The sequence below is a fragment of the Cygnus olor genome, chromosome 8 (assembly GCF_009769625.2).
Source record: "Cygnus olor isolate bCygOlo1 chromosome 8, bCygOlo1.pri.v2, whole genome shotgun sequence".
In the NCBI taxonomy this organism is placed as follows: Eukaryota; Metazoa; Chordata; class Aves; order Anseriformes; family Anatidae; genus Cygnus; species Cygnus olor.
In genome coordinates, this window is record NC_049176.1 from 8,725,800 (window position 1) to 8,744,398 (window position 18,599).

General features: G+C 41.8%; 1 protein-coding gene across 3 annotated transcripts in view; it reads left to right on the top strand.

The window, feature by feature from the left end:
- The window catches only part of ATF6 (activating transcription factor 6), a 78,561-nt gene that overhangs the window by 16,330 nt on the left and 43,632 nt on the right, over positions 1-18,599 (top strand). The window contains exons 10-14 of one of the 3 annotated variants that reach the window (XM_040564677.1): positions 6,984-7,127; positions 8,664-8,783; positions 9,761-9,863; positions 10,936-11,000; positions 15,088-15,202. In XM_040564677.1, coding sequence (XP_040420611.1) covers positions 6,984-7,127; positions 8,664-8,783; positions 9,761-9,863; positions 10,936-11,000; positions 15,088-15,202 — 547 coding nt within the window. Of the gene's footprint in view, positions 1-6,983; positions 7,128-8,663; positions 8,784-9,760; positions 9,864-10,935; positions 11,001-12,295; positions 13,142-15,087; positions 15,203-18,599 lie in introns of those variants that run through there. The other 2 variants (XM_040564678.1, XM_040564679.1) reach the window with 2 other exon arrangements.

Sequence of the window (18,599 nt, forward strand, 5' to 3'; positions counted from 1 at the left end):
GCCAGAATGTGTCTCAACTACTATTTCAGATATTTAGTGGACAGAAAACAAAACCAAACACGAAGTTGGAGAGGGGAAAGACAGATCTGTGAAAATGTTGAAACAGGGAGTGTCTAGAAGTTGGTGTAGGTTTATTGTATTTTTTATTTTTTTAATTTTTTTTTCTCCTTACAAGTTGGCCATGTCTGTATGGCTGGAATCCCTTTCAAACTGGAAAATAGACTTGATGATGTAACCAAAAATTCTGTGTTTGTGATGGAAGATGACTGAGGTGGTGACTGATGGAACTAAGGAAAGCCGCTGCTTCAAAATCTCTTGTGTCCTGTTGACCTACAACAGCTGTGCTGGAATTTGCTGGCCTTTCATAGAGATTTCATTGCAGCTCCTCTCTGGAGTGTCCAGATGGGTTTTCCTCTCCTTTCCAGGACTGTCATGGACACTGAATAATCTATTTAAAGTTTAGATCCACTTAGCAACCTGCAAATCAAGACACCAGCCTGCGTAGCTGGGAGCTGTGATTTGTCTGCTGTTGTTGCAGGGTACAGCATATGGAGAAGCAGCAGTTTTTGACTCTTGAAAGACTTAAGGGTGTGTCTCATTTCTTCGACTGGTAGCACAAACATTAGGAAAAAAGCAGAAGTGGTAAGGTTAATCATCTTTTACGAACAATGAGGAAACTACCCCAGGGCAGTTCATTTGCATGCTACCCCAGTCTGCTTCTTGTAAGCATGAAGTAAGCAAAACACAAGTCTTTCACCACTGCCCGGATTACTGTCCTGCCTAGCCTGCAGGCTGTTAGTCTCACGAGTGTAGCTTGCTGAGCTATCAAAGCCACGTTATTTGGGCTGCCACAGCTGCCATCCATTGAGCAGACCTGTTTCGGTGTCTGTGGGGCTTAGAGCCTTTACGTGAGCCGAGCAATCTCGAGTTAATGTGTGGGAGAGCAGGGTTACTCTGAGGTGTGGTGCCTTCAGTAGTGTTTTTGTGCAAGTTTGCTATTGTTTGAGCCTCAGCGCTGGGCTGCCTGATTAAAGAAACAGACACGTCTTACAGCGAGCAGGAGCCTGGGGAGCTGCTGCATACCTCAGCGATGGGATATTGGAAAGTCAGAGAAAGCATTTGGTAGTTCCTTTAAAGAAAGCGCTGGCTGTGTGGGCAAAGGAGCTAGCCTTGTTACCCGAGTATCTGGTGCTGCTGAGAGCTGTGGGTCTGTCCGTGCAGATTGCACCCCGGGAAGCCAGCCCTGCGCCAAGGTCTCGGGATGGTCTGGATCTCACCCCTCTGCTGCCACAGCACCCGAACCCCACTGCCAGATCAAGCTGCGTTGTGGGATGCTTTATAACACCCAAATGTGGGCACAAAGCAGACTAAAGCCACGCATCTGTTGCCTGCTTAAAATGAAAAGCAGTGGCTAGCAGCTGAAAGAGAACATTTTTTTTGTTGTTCGTTTGCTTCTGTTGCCCTAACAGGTCTTCCCAGCTGTGTGCATGCCCCTTCTGTCCCAGCACGAAGGCAAGCAGGTTAGTTGAAACCATTGCTTTTAGAGGAATGGAGGGGAGCTCCCCAGCCAGGCACCTTGCGTGGCCCTTGCTACCTTCCAGCTGAGCTGGTGCCTGATCAGGGGGCGGTGCTGATCTGTGAGCATTCCACATCACACCTGTGGCCTGCGATCTCCTTCAGCTGCAGGCTGGGTGGCGGTGCCTAACCTTGCACTGACTACTGAAGCACCCCTAAGAGACGTTCTGAGAACAGAATCACCCAAATTATGGGCTGTACAACAGGTTGAGTTTCCTGCTCTCGGTTCATCTGATCCTGGGCTTCTTACCGCTCAGTGAAGGACAGAAAAAAATTGTTTCTCTGCTTCTTGTGAGCCTCAGTGGGCTTCCGCTTGTCTTCAGGAGGATAGTGGGCTTAAAAGGGGTATATGCCTGGAGTACGCTAACAAACAATCAGTCATACAAATGTTGATAGTCAAAAGGCTATTAATTTCTATGTAAAAGCAGAGAGGAACTGATGAAATGTGAAAACTGTTAGATGAGTGCAAAAGGCATGCAACAGTGCCGTGCTAGCCAGCTCCTTCTGGCTCCCAAAGAAATACGGAGTCCTCTGAGTGCTTTAGGAGAAACAGCAAAAGCCCAGGAAGACATTTGTGGCTTTAATGCTTCAATAGGGGAAACCTTTTTCAATATTTGTGACAGTGAAAATGTAAGTTTCAGTGCTGAGCTGAGTGTTCATTTGAGTAGAAGGTGGCCCAAAGCTAGAATATGTAAAAGTTAAGTTACACCTTTGCTCTTGTGTTGTAATATAAAGAGCAAAAAGACGAGCTGAGTATTTGGACATGAGTGTAGGGTCCAGAATCTCTCTTGATGTGTTTGTAGCTTGACTAACACTGAATACTCTTGATTTTCTTACAAACTACAACTGCAGGAGCAGGAAGCGATTCCTTCTTCCTCCTCCCGCTGATCACAGCCACATGTTCATCCTGGCAGTCGTGCCTCGAGCTGGCTGTGCTCACTTGTTTACCTTGTCCTGCTGGTGCAGTCGCAGAGCCTGCACAGAATGCCAGATAACACTCACTGATAGCTTCCCCCTTTCTCCATCAGTTCATCTGCTGGGGCTAGGAGTGAAATATGCACAAGTTTTGCTCTTGATGAACTTTGCAGTTGAGGCTGCTTCTATCAGGCCTGCCCAAGCATTGGCAATAAGTGCCAGCCCACTTTGAAATCGTTGTATATAATTTTCTAAGTAAAAACCAAATGTTCTTGGTGTCAGTATTTGCTTTCTTCCTTTCTTTTTTAACAGCTTTATTAAAATAAATTGCTTTTTAAAGAAGGCAAAACAAAACACACAGACTGTCCCTCCAACTTCCAGTGACTTTCCTCGTCCTTCCCTGCAGAGCAGAGAGGCTGGGCTCCTCTTGCCAGACCAGCACTCAGAGGGTGGCTCAGGAGCAGACCGGAGGAGTGGGTAATGTCTTGCTGCTTCGTTGGGGCAGCTGGGCAGCTGGTGCCCTCACTGAATATAAGTGAGAAAACTTTCCAGAGGGCGTTTGGAGTTGTCACAGCCTTGTCTGGAACCAGTTAGGAAAATGACAACGTCTTCGGCTGGAGGCTCCTAGCATTGCCAACTTTAGCCTGTTGGAAAAATCCCAGCTCAGAGATAATTCTGTCCCCAGAAAACTCTTTGTTATGGTGTTACTATTGGCTTTCATCTAGAAATTGCTGTGCAACTTACATTTAAGTATTCAAAACTTGAAGTGCATAGGGTTTGTTCAGCCAGAATTACAAATGAAGTTTAGTTCAGGCTCTTGGCAAGGCTTTCTTTCACGTTTATCAAACTGACGTTCAAACCAAAGGAGTAAAAATACAGCTAAAATATCAGGTGCCATTGAATTTCTGGAGAAACCATGACAGGAGTGTTTCTTTTCTTTCCCTCCTATAATCAAATCTACACTTCTGAACAGCCATCTGCATGAAGTAGTTAGTGGTTCTTTCTTTTTTTTCCCTTGGATCTGGTTTTGCATCTTAAATGAAGTGATAGCTCAGCCAGCTTAGACAGAGTGTTTGTGGCTGTGTGAAAACCCTTTAATGCCCGTGCTATCTGGAATGCTCAGATGAAGGCTACAAAGCTTTGAGAGGGACTCCAGGTATGTAAGCGTGGCCAAACAGAAAAGATCACAGTTCCCAACATCTAACTGGTAATCTTGGCCAATAAAGCCATTTCTCAGCCTTGATCTTTCTTGATTTCTAATGTGGGGCAGCGACTCATTTCCTACAAATACTAGAAATTTCTTACAGCAGATATGCCAACGTGCTTTTTCTTTCCAAAATTCTCATCTTGTGGACCAAAATAATGAAAAAAAACCACAAAACTTCCTTGCTTTGACCTTCTGTCATAGTAAAACATTTTCTTAAGCAGCATTTTCAGCTAAGATATCAATAGTTGTCTTCAGAAGCTTTTTCCCTCTTAAAGGGGGATCCTTTCCTTTTCTTTGTTCCTATCCTCTTCGGCATCCTTTTAAATACTCAACATTGACTTCATCTTCAGCCTCATGTTGTTGGGAAACAACAACAAAAAAGTGGAAGATGGGCTGTATTTTGAGTTGCAGTGGGAGTTTCCTATAAGAAATGAAAATTCTTTTGTGATTGCATCATTACCACAAACCAAAGGAGCAAGGAAGGTCGATTACTTTTTTTTTTTAGTCATATTTGAGATTTTGGGAAAGGTACTTTTGGTCATCGTCCTACAAAAATGAATTGCAATAGGGGAAGTAAGTGTAGTCCATGTAGCATAAAGCAGAAACTGCTGCAGGTTCTGCTTCAAAAGAGTCCTTTTAGGGGGAGAAATAACAATCCTGGTAAAGGAAAGGGCGCTGCAGTAAGTACTATAAATAATACCATATTTTGCCCTCAGGTTTTTCTGTGTGTGTTCTCAGAACTGGGAGCCATGGTTCATGCCTGTAGGGACTGCAAAGTATATTCTGTTCATCTGCTTCTTTATCTCTTGCTGCTGAAGAAATCGTCTTTTGGGCCAAAACATCCCATACTTAGCTGATGCCAAAAGTGAAATTTTAATTTTGAGGAAAAGCTTAGCGTGTTTCAAGTATAAGAGGAGTAAAAATAGACATTTTCTCTATACTAAAGCTGATATAATGAAATGAGGTGGGTGTGGTTTTGAGTGGCTGTACAGCTAAAACAACTAAATTACAGAAACTGAAGATTAACTGTGATCGCACAGCAGTGCATGTCTTTTTTCTTGATGGACTTCGTTTTGATTTCTCTACTTTTGTTCAGAGTTTGGGTTGAGCACGTTATGCGTGATGCCTCGCTTCAGGCTTGTCACCTCCCCAGGCTCGGACCTGAAATGATAAGAGTTGCCTTTGCACACCTATCCTGCAAGTAAAGAAGAAAAAAACATCACAGAAAAATACAGATTTGCTATGAGTCTTCTGGTTAGGTTTTTAACAAGCTCGAACTAAAGAATTATATGGAAAGTTTCTCTAGTTCAAAGCGTCAGTTTGAACAGGGAAGAAGGGAAGGAGGACAGGAGAAAATGCCAGACCCAGGAGGTCCACCAGCAGCAGGTGGCTAATTCACTTTGGGCTGTGGAGAAACTGATTGCAAGAGAATGGTAAAACTTTCAGATCTCCTGTGATGAGTATTTTTGGTTTCATGAATAAAATTCTGCAAACTTCCAGCTGTCGGGGCTCCAGATATGGGAGAGTAGGGGCCTGAAAAGCGTTCTACAGATGAGTGACTTTCAGCAGTGATGCGTGGCATCTGTTTAAGCACCACCTTTAATCCTGCGGTCTGGTTCTGCCTTGAGTTGCTGCCAGCTGTGCCAATGCTTTAGTCAGAAGAGAAGAAACAAGATCTCAGAAATAGCAGATAGTGGAGATTGGTTCTGTAAAATCAGACAGCTTGGTGTTGCCTTATCTATACGGCTGTCAATAAGCCACCCACCCAGCTTTCCATTCTCCACAGCAGAAGCAATGAGCCTTCTGGATGCTAGTGTGCGTCTACAGTAAGAAACTATCTGTAAGTATTTTTCTGCCCACTGTTGCTTTAGTGAAAACAGCTTGTGGGCTTCTGCTGCCCAGGTTCTGTGCTGCTGCCTGGGAACCTGAAGGACACGGGGCAGTCCGAGCGACGTCGGCCTCTATCTGATTGCCCCGGCTCCCACGGTTCTCCAGGACGTGACAAAATTACTTACCAGGAGACTTGAGCTGCTGTTAGCAGGAGCACAGATACATTGGCAAAGAGAGGGGATTGCTAGGCAACTATGTCTGCGTGCCTTCTTAGTCGTGGAGTGTTTAACCTCCCGTCCTTGCTGGTTCTTGTCTTCCTCTGGTATTACATTTGCGTTCATTGTCTGCTGCAACATGATGCCACGTAACAAATAGGAAAATGAGGTCTTCCCCTGCAGAGTTTATGCTCTGCTGCACAAGAGAGATGGGCATGAATTAAAATGTACTCTGTGAGCAGTGATCAACGTGCGTGGCAAAGATCTCCTCAGCATGCTGGGGTCATGTATTTTTGCATTTTTGCTGTGTTGCTGCTGGAGATGCTCTGCTGTTGTCAACCAGGAACGTTAGGACTTGATTTTGATGTGTATTTCAGGAAGCACCCACGTTTACAGAAAAGTAAAGCTAGTTTCTGGGAAGGGCATGTTGAGGTGTTGCTTTCGTGCTTTCAGGACTTCTCGCTTGCAAATCGCCCTTCTGAACCAGGATGCGGTCGATCTCATATAGCAGTCGTCGGGTCATCTTTCCAGCTCGTGTGAAATGCTACCCTGCTTTGCCTCGGGAGCAGCACAGATGTTCTTACGCTGCCTGGGTGGCTGAGCAGGCCCCGGGGGAAGATCCTCCAGTCAGTGCAAGCGCAGAGCAGGAAGGCAGGGTATTGGGACCGTGCCCTGCTGCCACTACGGAGGTGGGGTTGTCAGCCCTACCAGTGTCTCTAAATCCATGTAGTGTTGAACATATATAAGTTGTGTACAGTTTTGTTAAATGTCTGGCATAATACTCCAAGCCTGCAGCTGCACAGAATTAGGGAGCTAAATTTTCTTTACGTATTGTATTCATATAAACTTTGTCAATTAGCTTTGAGGACGATGTAAGTGGAAGTATAGAGGTACTTGGATTTGAATATAAGTTATTTTCTTATGCCTGCAGGTCTATATTACAGATTAATTTCAGTTTCGTCAGGTGAAGTTTATGATGCAACAAGAAATACAGAGCATCAAAATCCTTCAAACGAGTATAACTGATAGAATTGATTTACTCTCTCTTAGTGCTTTGAGTGACAGTAATATAATGATGAAAGATGTCATGCTTTTACATTAGATGTGACATGAACCTTATTTATGTGACACAGCAGCAGCCAGAAATGTATCCACCTGAGTATTTAACACCTTAGGGTAAACTGTCTTGCAGACCATTTGTATGTGAGTGATATGTTTTGCTGTGTCTGTTGTGTTTCCAGTATATTCGAAAAAGATCCCAATGGAGTCGACTCCACTGTGAGTTCCAACCACCGGACCCGAAATCTTCTGGAGTTCTCAGCTAGCCAGGAGTCCAGCACAGCGCAGAAAATACCTGGTGACATAATTTCCGAGAAGAGTAATAGGTAAGATGAAAACTTTTGACACGTTTTAAGTGGAAGAGGGCAATGGTACTTGTAGTTCTCAGTGACCTTCCAATTGGTAACCTTCTTGTCCAGTATTATTGCAGCTCTTAAAGAGCAGTTGAGCTTAAAAAAACAGTGTTTTGAAAGCTGATGATCGCTTTTATTTTTTTATTTTTGTTATGTAATAGTTTATCGTGCTGCTTTTCAAGTTAATATGTCATTTTATCCACAGGATTACCCAGTATGTAGAGGTGTACAGCTGGCAAGTTTTGCCTTGCTGTATGGTATTAGGAAGAGAGTGGTGGAAGAGAATATAAAAGCAAGCGTGCGTCAGGGAGATTTTTATGACCTTCTTCAGCTCTTCATCTGTTTGATTTTTTTTCCCGATCTTTATTTTACCTAGCATAATTGAGATATTTGTTTTATCTATCTGTCCTTACTTTTCAAGTTGCAATATTTATTTTCTTAGTTGCTCAAGAGAAGATAAGGGAAGCTCACAATTATGAGCAGACTCTGAACTTAAGAAGCACTGCACTTTTTTTTTATAAATCTCTGAGTCCATCCTTATCCTTACCCATTATTTCATCATATAGTTGCTTTAAAGATTCCTCGATCTCTAGCATTCAGTGCGTAAGTAATTGAACATATAATTGTCTCCAGACTGAAGTCTGGCTAATCCAGCTCATGTTTTCCCCTTACAGGATTTATCCTATCAGATTGTCCCTTTCCAGTAGAGTATTTTGGCTGGTTGAACAAAGCCAGGCACAGACGTGCAGAAGGTCTTAATACATTTTGCCATGCAGAAAGAAGACAATAAATCACAAACACTTTAATGCTGTAGTCATGGTGAGGGCTTTGTGTCCTATGTGGCACGTTTCAGACCGTGACTTATGTGATATGGTAGTAGAGAGGTTCTCTTAAGAGGCTGTTCTAGTGCCTGTGATACAGTTAACCAGGAGAAAGGAATATTATTCTTTGCTTGTTGCTGAAAGTGCTATGGATTTGTGTATTGAAATGCATGCTCTTTCTCACTTTTTCTCATAGCTGAGCTAGCTGCTGGAGACTGTTGGAGATGTTTGGGAAAACAGTCCTCGCCACTTGGTTGTAATATAGTTTCTGGCTGCTCCATTGTTGTATAGTTCGTGGTCTTTGTATCTACATGGTTTTAGTGGCTAATAAATTTAGTATTTCTATAGCAAATCCTTCACAGCTCTGGAATGAAAGAGAAAGTTGTCTCTGCTGAGATCTCTCAGTTTACATCTTATGAGGAATATTTTATGGGCTGCATTTTCTGTCAATATCTGGCCTATTCATGAAGAAATTTTGCAACCGCTAACGCTCATCTGTCTGCCCTGTGTTGCGTGCTACCAGACCCTTCGGGGGAGTTGCCTGGGACCACTGATTTTTGATAGAAATTGTTACTCACCTGTTTTGAAGGTCTCATAGCAGCAGCTGTAACCTTTGTGGGTTTGTTGGTGGTCATTCTTAATTTTCTGGGTTTGGTCAAAGGTTAGTGTCTTTTTCTCTTTTGCCCAGGTACGATCATTCTGTGTCTGATAACAAAGCACTGATGATAGTATCAGAAGAACCACTATTGTATATTTCACCACCACCACCACCCTGTCAGCCCCTGATCAACCGGACAGAGTCACTGAGGTGAGTAAGCAATCTTTTCTGAGCATTTAAGCTTTTAGTAGGAGTTCATACGTAAACTGTGTGTTAGGCGAGTGGACAGATGGCTCTGGATGATGTTATATCCGCTCATAGCATTCACCCAGTCTGTGGCCGCTGCTTCTGTAAGTGTCTGTGCTGTCCAGCATCTACTACCATGGAGACATGAGACTGACTTTGATCTTTGTAATCTTCTGATGTTTTTTCTAATGATTTTCACTCAGTATCCTCACTGGTCACTTAGCAATAACTGAATAACAACTTTCTGGTTGCCTGGAGGTTTTAATGACTTAAAACAGAAATCACTTCGTATGTGGAAATGTTTACAATATGGAAATCAAGACCACTTCCATCAGAAATACGTAAAAGATGGTCTCCTACCCTTCAACTTCCAAGACAAGTAAACTTCATTTGACGTTGCAGAGCTGCTTTATTCATTATTAGGAAAAACTTAGCTCTGTTTTTTTCCAAAGATACAAGTGTATCACTAAAATTAGCTCCATTCTGCTTTGCCCATTCTTTCTCTCAAATTTATTTGCAGTATTTTAGCTTTCTTAGCCAATATTTAGTCTTGAACTGATGATCTTTTTCTTTTAAATTTCAGTTGTCCTAGTAATTTAAGAATTACTATTAATTGGGCAAAAGAAAATACTGTATCTGCTTTATGTTAAAGCATCCATAGTTCATATACTTGGATATGGATATTTAGCCAGTTGGACTCAATGATCTTTGTGGGTTCATTCCAACTGAACAACTCTATTCTGTCCTATTATTTATGTATTCCCTTAAAATTTAATCTTTCAGTTAAATTTGCTGCTCTGGTGTAAAAAATAAGATATGGTAAAGTAAAAGAGTACTAAACTGCAGCATGTTTGAAGTGTTTTCTATAATTAAAAATATTGCCACTGTTCTTTGAAACATCTGTTCATGCTGTGTTGTGTTTGTTTTTTGTTTGCTTTTAGGCTAAATCATGAACTTCGAGGATGGGTTCATAGACATGAAGTGGAAAGAACAAGGTCTAGAAGGCTGTCAAATACCCAACAGCAGAAAGCACGGGTTACGCAGGTAGGAAGGCTTATACTGGTGAGTCAGTATCATGACAGGATAATTTCAGATGACATAAAAATATTCTATGTTACTTGTCTATGCTTGTTATTATATACCAGAGTAGCAAGAGTGCCTGTAATTAGGGTTACCAAACACTTGCCATTTTAAATTGCTGTTTCTGGTTGATGATTATGTTTCCAGAGTTCTTTTTGGGAATACAATTTTTCATTCTTGGTCTCAAATTATTTTTTAGCAGTCCTCAAAATATATTAGTTGTTCTCTAAAATTAAACCTTTTGTATGACTTCTCTGTAAGGTTGTGTAAGGTTAAACGGTTGATGGAGAAACGCAACCTGCTGCACATTGATCAGGCTCACTGATAAGAGGCACAGCTGATTGTTGAAACATTTCTTGCTAATAGGATACATTTTTGGTAAGAGTACAGAATTACGAGATTTGTGTTCATATTTCCCCTTTTTAAAAAATGTCTTTCATCTACATGGCTTATCGACAGTGAGAATGTAATTAAGAGCATGAGTTTTTGAAGTCATTCATTTGATTAAGAGATAGTAACAGCCTTAAAAGGAATGGAACTTTACACTGTGGGCAACACAACACACTTCTAGAGAAAAATTGTTGAATATTAAACTTCTTCTCACCGATGTCCAAAAGACATCAGTGAGATGTCAAAGGTAAGGCAAGTTCAGGTTTTTCTCGTGTCTCAAACACAAGAGGTGTGCTGTGGATAATACATTTTGGCAGAGATACAAAATGAATATGACCTAAAAGAACGTATGCAACTACTGTGTATGGTACCTGCATCTATTATTTGTGTCTGAGCATGTGACTTTAAATTTGGCTGCATTAAAACACTTGTTTTTTTCTTTGATTCCAGCTTGATTGCTGGTTACCATTTCAGTTAGTCACTTGTCACCAGTGAAAAAATGTACATTCATTGCCCAGGGGCACTAATTAACCCCTGTACCTCCTTACATATTCACTCTGCTACATCTGTGCTTCATATTTTATGTAGTGCAAAACCAAGAAGATGTTTATTGTTTTGCATTTATCTTTTTTTACCTCTTTTTCAGAGCTCCCTCAGTGAGAAGGTAGATTCCCAGCTAATGGCCATGCCTTATACAGACACCAGCCTCAGGTAAGGCAAAACAACTGCTTTATTTTTGCTTTTTACTTAGTAACTTCATTTCTCACCAACAGCCGGTGAAAAATGCCAATTTTCACATTGTCAGGTTTCTTAAGTGAGGGACTAGCTACATTTATTGGCCTAATTTCCATACCTTGGCAATTAGCTGCTACTAATGATTCAACCTACACTTATAGGAACCCTTATATAACAACTCCTTTCTGGGGTCTTTCTACCAATAAGTCTAAAGAAAATCATTACTTCACTCAACAGGGTCCCTCCCTAAACAGATTAACAGATTTGAATCTTTAAGGAGAAATAAAAGGGGGATTGTTTTGGGACTTCCCTCTCCTGCATACCTGTCCTGTCCGTCTTCCTGGAGGACAGGAAAAGTTGGAGAGAAAAGCTTAAGGAAAATAAAAATTCTCTCTCCTGAATTCTCTGTGACAGTGTTTAAAAAGATCTCTGTTTTGAAGTGGCAAGGAAGAATAAGGAAAATGAAGTATAAAGGGGACCTTTTATTGAGGAGAAATACCTGAAATGTTGCTATTGAAAGTAAGACAGTTGTGGACCTTCCATTTGTATTGCAGCAGCTTTGAAAGCAGGATCGTCCTGGCAGAAAATAGTGACCTGTAGGCAAATGTTCTGGAAACAAGGCTGCCAAAAAAAAAAAAATTTCTTAGTACTACAGGCAGATGCAGGATGACTGACAAGCTTATCCTCATAGCATAAGGTAGCTTATATACACGCCTGCGTTACTCTTAAAAAAAAAAAAGTATTGAGATTATTATAAACAATCTGTGACACGCAACTCCGCATGGAATAATTTACTATGCTCAGAAAGAAGTGAGGTTTTTTTTCTGGACAAATGATGTTTAAATGAACAGGACCAGTGAGTGAGTCATGGCAGCTGCTTGCTGTGACTGTCCTGGAACTGCTAAGAACATAGAACAGGCTTCCAGTTTCTCCCAGAGACATCAGCTATTAGATGCTCCATGAAATCACAGAATTGCAGAATAATTAAAGTTGTGAGGCATCTCTGGAGATGTCCAGTCCAACCTCCTACTTGAAGAAGGTTTAATTTCAAGTGGCTCAGGGCGATGTCCAGCAGAGTTTTGAGTATCTCCTGAAGGAGAGATGCCACCAGCTGTCTAGGCACTTGTCCCAGGGCTTCACCACTGCCGTTGTGAAATGTTTTTCCCTTGTAGCCAGCTGGAATTTTTCCTGTAGTAATTTGTGGCTGCTGCCTCTTACCCTTTCACTGTGCATCTGTCAGAAGAGACTGACTGCCTCTATCTCCTTGTAAGCCGCCCGTAGGAAGCTGAGGATTGCAGTTGGAGCCCCCTCAGCCTTCTCTTCTCCAGGCTGAACAAACCCCGTTCCCCTCTGCCTCCCGTCTCTCCTTGCACATCCTGTGCTCCTGGCCCTGACCGTCGTGCAGCCCAGGATGCAGTTGCTGCCCTGATGTGTTGCTGACTTGCATTTGGCTGCTCTGCCAGGACCCCAGCTCCTTCCTGCAGCCCATGTGCTTCATCACTGGGAAGACAGGAAAGATGCTGTTTATCTAATTTTGTCATTGATGCTATCCACGAGGCACTGCCTTTGGAAAACTATTAATGAGCTAGTAGTTTTTCTGCAAATGTGTAAATCAAAAACTAAACTACTTGTAAGCTTTCTGATACTTAACATAAGTGCATGTAGACAGCCACAAAGCTTTTGTTAATGATGCAAATGCCTTTATTCGGAGTATACTGTCAAGACTTCTTTTTTAATATTGGTGTTGTGCCTGGAATTTGAGTGACTGTTTCCTTCTGGAATACCCTTATTGTTGACCTGTTGATCTTGGGTGAATCCGTGAATAAGGGGACATTAGTAGGATCTGGATTCATCTTAGTAGTGCTGATGATATCAGCAGTGATGTAAAGTGTTGCAGTGAAGTCAAAGCAGAGGAGGATCAAAATGAAGATGACTTAAAAAAACATTAAACACCCCCCAACTCACTTCAGTCCTTTTAGCTTTCTTCAGAGGTTACTTTGATGAGGCTTTCTGCAAATGTGTATTTGGGGCTCTGGATGTCAAATGCTAAAGGTCTCTCCAGCTTTTTTCCTATTTCTGAATTTTGCACTATTAAAATCGTGGTTCTTGGTGAATAAAGCACTGTGTCCACAGCCTCACTCCTTAAAACAACACTCTTGCACCATACTTGCGCTTGGTGATGCACAGCAGAGTGCCCTTCTAACTCCGAAAACCATGAAGACTCATTTATCTCAGAATAAATGGACAGATTCAGCACCACTTTTTGGATACATATTTAATATGACGCTTTCTTGTAATATGGTAAGGTATTGCTAAAAAAAAATTGGTATCTTTGTGGCTGTTTTTGGATCTTCAGTTTCTTCCTTTCTTTCATGGAGCAGTCCATAGTGAGTACCCTTAACTGCACAAAGGTCAACGTGGTGTAGTATCGGTAATCTACTGGTATTACCTGGAGTTTGGAGCCAGTGATGGACTTGTTCCATGGAACCAGCATTGCTCAGGGAAGGCCCAGTGGTTTCCAAGTGCTTTGGAACAACTTTCTGCCATGGCTGGATTTAGAGTTATAAAAGGCTGTTTTCCAGGTCTAGCTGGATCTTCTGTAGTGTGGGCGAGAAAACGGAACTGTGGGACCTATTTCAGTTTTCAGGATGTGTTTTTACTAAGCAATCCGTGGGTGTGATGCCTTTTATCACAGTGCAACTTCAATGCTGAATCTCAGGGGTGTTTTAGTGGGCCTACGTGTTTTTGTGAATGAGTAATCGAGTTCAGATTAGCTTGGATCTTTGTTTCCTGTGTGTGAAGGACATGATCTGATTCCTCACTTGCACAGGGCTGCTAATGAGGATATATAGAATAGCACTGCCTACTCTTAATCCCCCAGGACTTTCACCCCCCATCTCGTTAAAGGGAAGCCTGGCTTGGCAGCTGCAGTCCTCTGATTGTAGCAAGGCAAGATTAGCAGTAGGAGAGGAGATAATGGTGGCCTGCTATTACTGTTGCTCAAGAAAATCACTTGATGATACATTTGTGCCTTGTTTTCTTTGCATAGTTATGTACATTATAGAAACATACCAAAATAATCTAAATTAGCCACCGTATTTTAAAATCTGGGTCAGCACAAGACAGTTTGGGAGGAACAGGCTCATCAGTGATTTTGCCACAACTACTGCAAACAGATAGCATGCTATTAAAGTGGGGAAGAATTAAAATAACTGGTTGAAGATCCAGCTAATGGTTTGTCTAAGTACAGCTTTCCCATTTGATTAAATATGTTATTTTTGAGTGGGAATGGGATGATAGCAATATCTGCTGGGAATTTCTCACCTTTCCAAGATAAACAGTGGATAAGTACCACGATTGCCTGACTTGCCAGTGTTTCTGCTTAGAATACTTAAGACGGTGTCTTTTCCTCATGTGTGATATCAGTAAGATGAGAATGGTGAAAAAGATAAGTATGAATTATATGAATGTTATGAATATCTTATTTTTGCTCCACTGTCTAAATAGAAAATCAAGAGCAAATCTGTGAATTGACCAAAGGCAAAAAAAGGCAGGTGAGAGAGAAGATGAGGTTGTCACTTACAAGTGAATGAAAAGCTCTTTGTGCTTAACTTTACAGCTTTCTCAATTTGAGTGGTTTAGATTCTTAGCAATAAACAAAATCAAAAACTGATTAAATGTTCTGATTTTTCATTTCAGAATAACACTGTTTTAAAATTTGCTACAGTCTATTTTCAGAAGTCATCACAAATTTCCAGACATTTTAGATTGATTTGAAACTTTTTATTGTTGTTGAGCTAGTATGTGGCTTTTTGCTAGCCTCAAAAGCATGATTAAAATTAAGCCTGAAGAAGTTTCCTGGGGCAAGACTTTTAAAGCACTTTGAACTTTCAAAAAGTACGCAGTAGTTCTCACTGTCTTCACCTATATTTAGCGTTCCTTGTGCTCCTCTCAGTGCATAAAGATCTGCTGTTCTTTTGAAAAGCAGGTGTTTATAGCCATTGTCTCACTGAAGTTGTTTCTTGTGTCTAAAATAATTACCTTCCCCCCTTCTTTATTTCAGCAGGAACTCAGGGAACGAGCTGCAAGTGTATTATGCCTCTCCAAGGAGCTATCAAGACTTCTTTGAAGCTATTCGCAGAAGGGAAGATACATTCTACGTGGTGTCATTTCGTAGAGTAAGTTTATATGAATCTGTAAGACTGTTTCTAACACTGTGCGTATTTCCTTGTGATACAAAAGATGATGTAGTCAAGGTTGAAGCTAAATTCGTTTCTTCAGAAGTGATGCTTCAGCACAACCTTCACAGTAAAATGGACAGATCACGGTCTTTTCAAAATATGGCTGTCATGGTTAGGAGTGGAAAGAGAACTTTGCAGGAAACATTGCAGTGGATGGGCAAGACAGTACGAAATTGTATGAAAAACACAGAGAAGCAGGATTAAGGGAGTATCTGGAGGTGAGAGGCAGTCTGCAAAGAAGGGGTCTTCCTCTTTGTGTAGTAAAAACTGCACAAAGAGGTAAAATACCGTAAATCAGTAAAAACGCTGATGCAATTTCATCAGGTAACTGGGACTATTTGTTAGACACTGTTACTGAAAAGTTAATGTTGACTGGTATAGTTAAAACATTAGGTTGTCGAGTTGTTTAAGCTCATCATAGATAAGCAGGAGCACTAGGCCTTCAGATTGAAAAACTTTTTTCCTGGAAACAGTCATAAAATCCTTCAAAGCCAGCGTATGATCCCTGCTACTCTGCAAGAATTGCAGTGTGGAGTTTCATTGCTCTTCCCGGGCTGCCACCCTGCTCGTTTTTCCAGATGTGCAATGTTTCTATTGCAGATTGTGCAGGCAAGGAAGGGATTAAGGAACACAATGACAGTTTGGAGAGAGAATCTGTGCATGGCCAAGCACAGTAAGCTCTAAAGAGACAGAACCTTTCTGTGAGTGTAGTAAATGTGTTAAAAGCTCTTTCAGTGTGTATGTGGCACAGAGCTGTGCTTAAAGGCATTCCGTTTTGCGTGTGCACCTCATTGTATCAGGGCAGACTGGCAAATCTGCTTTGCTAATTTCTTCCCCTCAGCCACTCTCCTCCCAGCCCTGGCTTGACATGTGTAAAACAACAAGTGGTCCAAACCAATTCTTTTTTTAAAGTGATCAGGATGACTGAAAGTGTTCAATGAAACCGAGAGGCAAATTTTTTTTTAAAATAAGTGACTGTATTGCTCTGTCAAGCTCTTTACCACAGCAGTTTTATGGTCAGATGCTTGGTGGGAATGAAGGGAGTGGAGTGTTCAAAGTTTTGCAAGGAGAACTGGCCTTTTGACAAGCCTATGCGTGCTTTGAGAACAGGGCATAAAGATCTGGGTTTATGCAATACCCACTGGACCTGACTTGTAGTTAAACACTTACTCATGATAGCAGGCCAATAATCAGAGTGGTTAACTAGATATTTGTTTAATAGGTGTAAAAACCTTTTGTGCTTCAAGGTACTGGAATAAATGCACCCTGTGCACAAATTAATTCTGCTAGCTCAACATAACATTATTTTTATCTTCCCCTAAAATACTCTCATTTGAGGTTTTCTGTGTCCCATATTGTGGCTGTACAGGACTTTTCTGCTGTTTTGTGACAGATAATCTCTTTTCTGTCCGTGCTGGAATACAGCATAGGCTTGTGCTACAGCGTTGTCAGGCATAGCCTCACATTTGCAGCACAGTTAGTGACAGTAAAAGCTGTTTTAAAACTGGAATTACAGATGTGTGATGGCCAGAGTGGCGTTGAAGCAAGGATAGCTACAAGAGCAAGAAGCTGCTTGGGATCTGGCAAGGGAAGTCATCAAGGCAGACGGTGGTTAAAACAGCAATTTGTGGATGGGAGAGTTTATTTTCTTTGTTTTGCGAGGTCTTGATGCGTCCTGAGACTTGTCTGTCCTGCATATTTGGCCCAGGCCTGAACCTGGGCTCGTAGCTTGCTAAGCCTCCTGCCTTGCTGTTTTGCAGTTGTAATGTCAGAAAAGAGCTGTGGTATGCATGCTCGCTCCCAGCCACTGTTTTCCTAGGACCCTGCAACTCTCCATTTGTTTCCTTGTCACAGGAGTGTCCTGAGAAGTGTCCCAGGGAGGCAGGGAACTGGCTATTGTCACTACAGCACCTCATTCAGTTACAAGCAATTATTGCCTGAAATCAGTGGAGCCCTCAACAAAGACAGCAGCTGCCGTTGTGACATGGATGTGTTCCCGGCTGCCCTCATTCCTGATGGCTTCAGGCATGGGCACGGATCGGGTGGCATGCATATATGTGTGCTTTTGCAAGGCTGAGAGCTTGGGCATTGCCAAATCTTGTGCCCGTGTAAGAGCACTGTATTACATGCACGCAAGAAAGCCAGCGGTGGGGTGGGATGGCCTGCAGCAAGCAGCTCTGTGTCAGCAGAAGAGTGCATGTGGCCACTATGCAGCCAAGATTATTGGCCGGCGTGTCTTCAAGTCTCAGCAAAGCTGATTTGCACCCTGCTTTAGAGGGTTGTGTTACAGAGCTGAGAGTGGAAATGTCCTCAGTTGCTCCAGCTGAAGAGGACATCTCCCCACACCTTCAAAGAGAGAACACAGAACTCAGAGATCAGAATTAGGATTCCAGACAGCGATAACAGTGATTACCAGACAGAGTCATGTTACTGTTTATCTAGATATGTTTGTCATACTATTTCCTTAAAAGATTACTTAAAAGAAAACCACTGTATCCAATTACCATTTTTTCCTGCCTCAGGAATCCTGCGTCTCTCTGCCCCACGTAAATCAATGTATGTACATATATAAGTTTGTGTAACACGTCCCTGTTTGGTCTGGTCTACAGTAACTTCCTTAATATTTGAGATATATGTATTTAGAAAAGATTCAGGCAAAATAAAAATAGTGCTTTTGTTAGGATTAGGATTCTGTAAGAGTTGAATAGAAATATGAGATTAGTTTCCAGTGTTGGGATTACTGGGTTGTGTCACAAGACTGGAATTTTGTTATTAACTATTTGGCACGTTCTGCTGTTCTTTCAGCTAACAACACAAATATAGCCAGCACCAGGCTCTGCTTACCCAGAGGATGAGTAGAAGGGGGTGGAGAATTGATCATAAAAGTTTTTTTCTGGAAACTCAGAACAAAAAGCAGGATAGTGTTTGTGTAGTTCTTTACTTTCTGTCCTTGCTGCAGTCCACCTGAATGCAAGTACTGGTGCACAGGTTCTGTTCATGTTGTATGTCCTGTTGGATTAATGACCCAGAAGTTGTCAGCTTTCATTTGGACTTACAGAGCTGTCCTTGGAAATCAGAGTGAGTCTTGTGCCACCTAATTCCTATTGCTTGGCTCTGCTCTATTACAAGGAGAGGTTTGGGGACTTTTAAAAACCATCTATGAAGTTTATATGGCAGCAAAGCTGTGGGTATTTCTGTTTTATGAATGAAATGTCCTCAAATCGAAGGCAGTTCTATGCACCACCTCATTTGTTATTTTAATAGGGCAAACCTGATCTAGTGACAAGTTCTGCCCTGAGGCACTTTTAAATGGCTTACTTGGATTTTTCTTTGA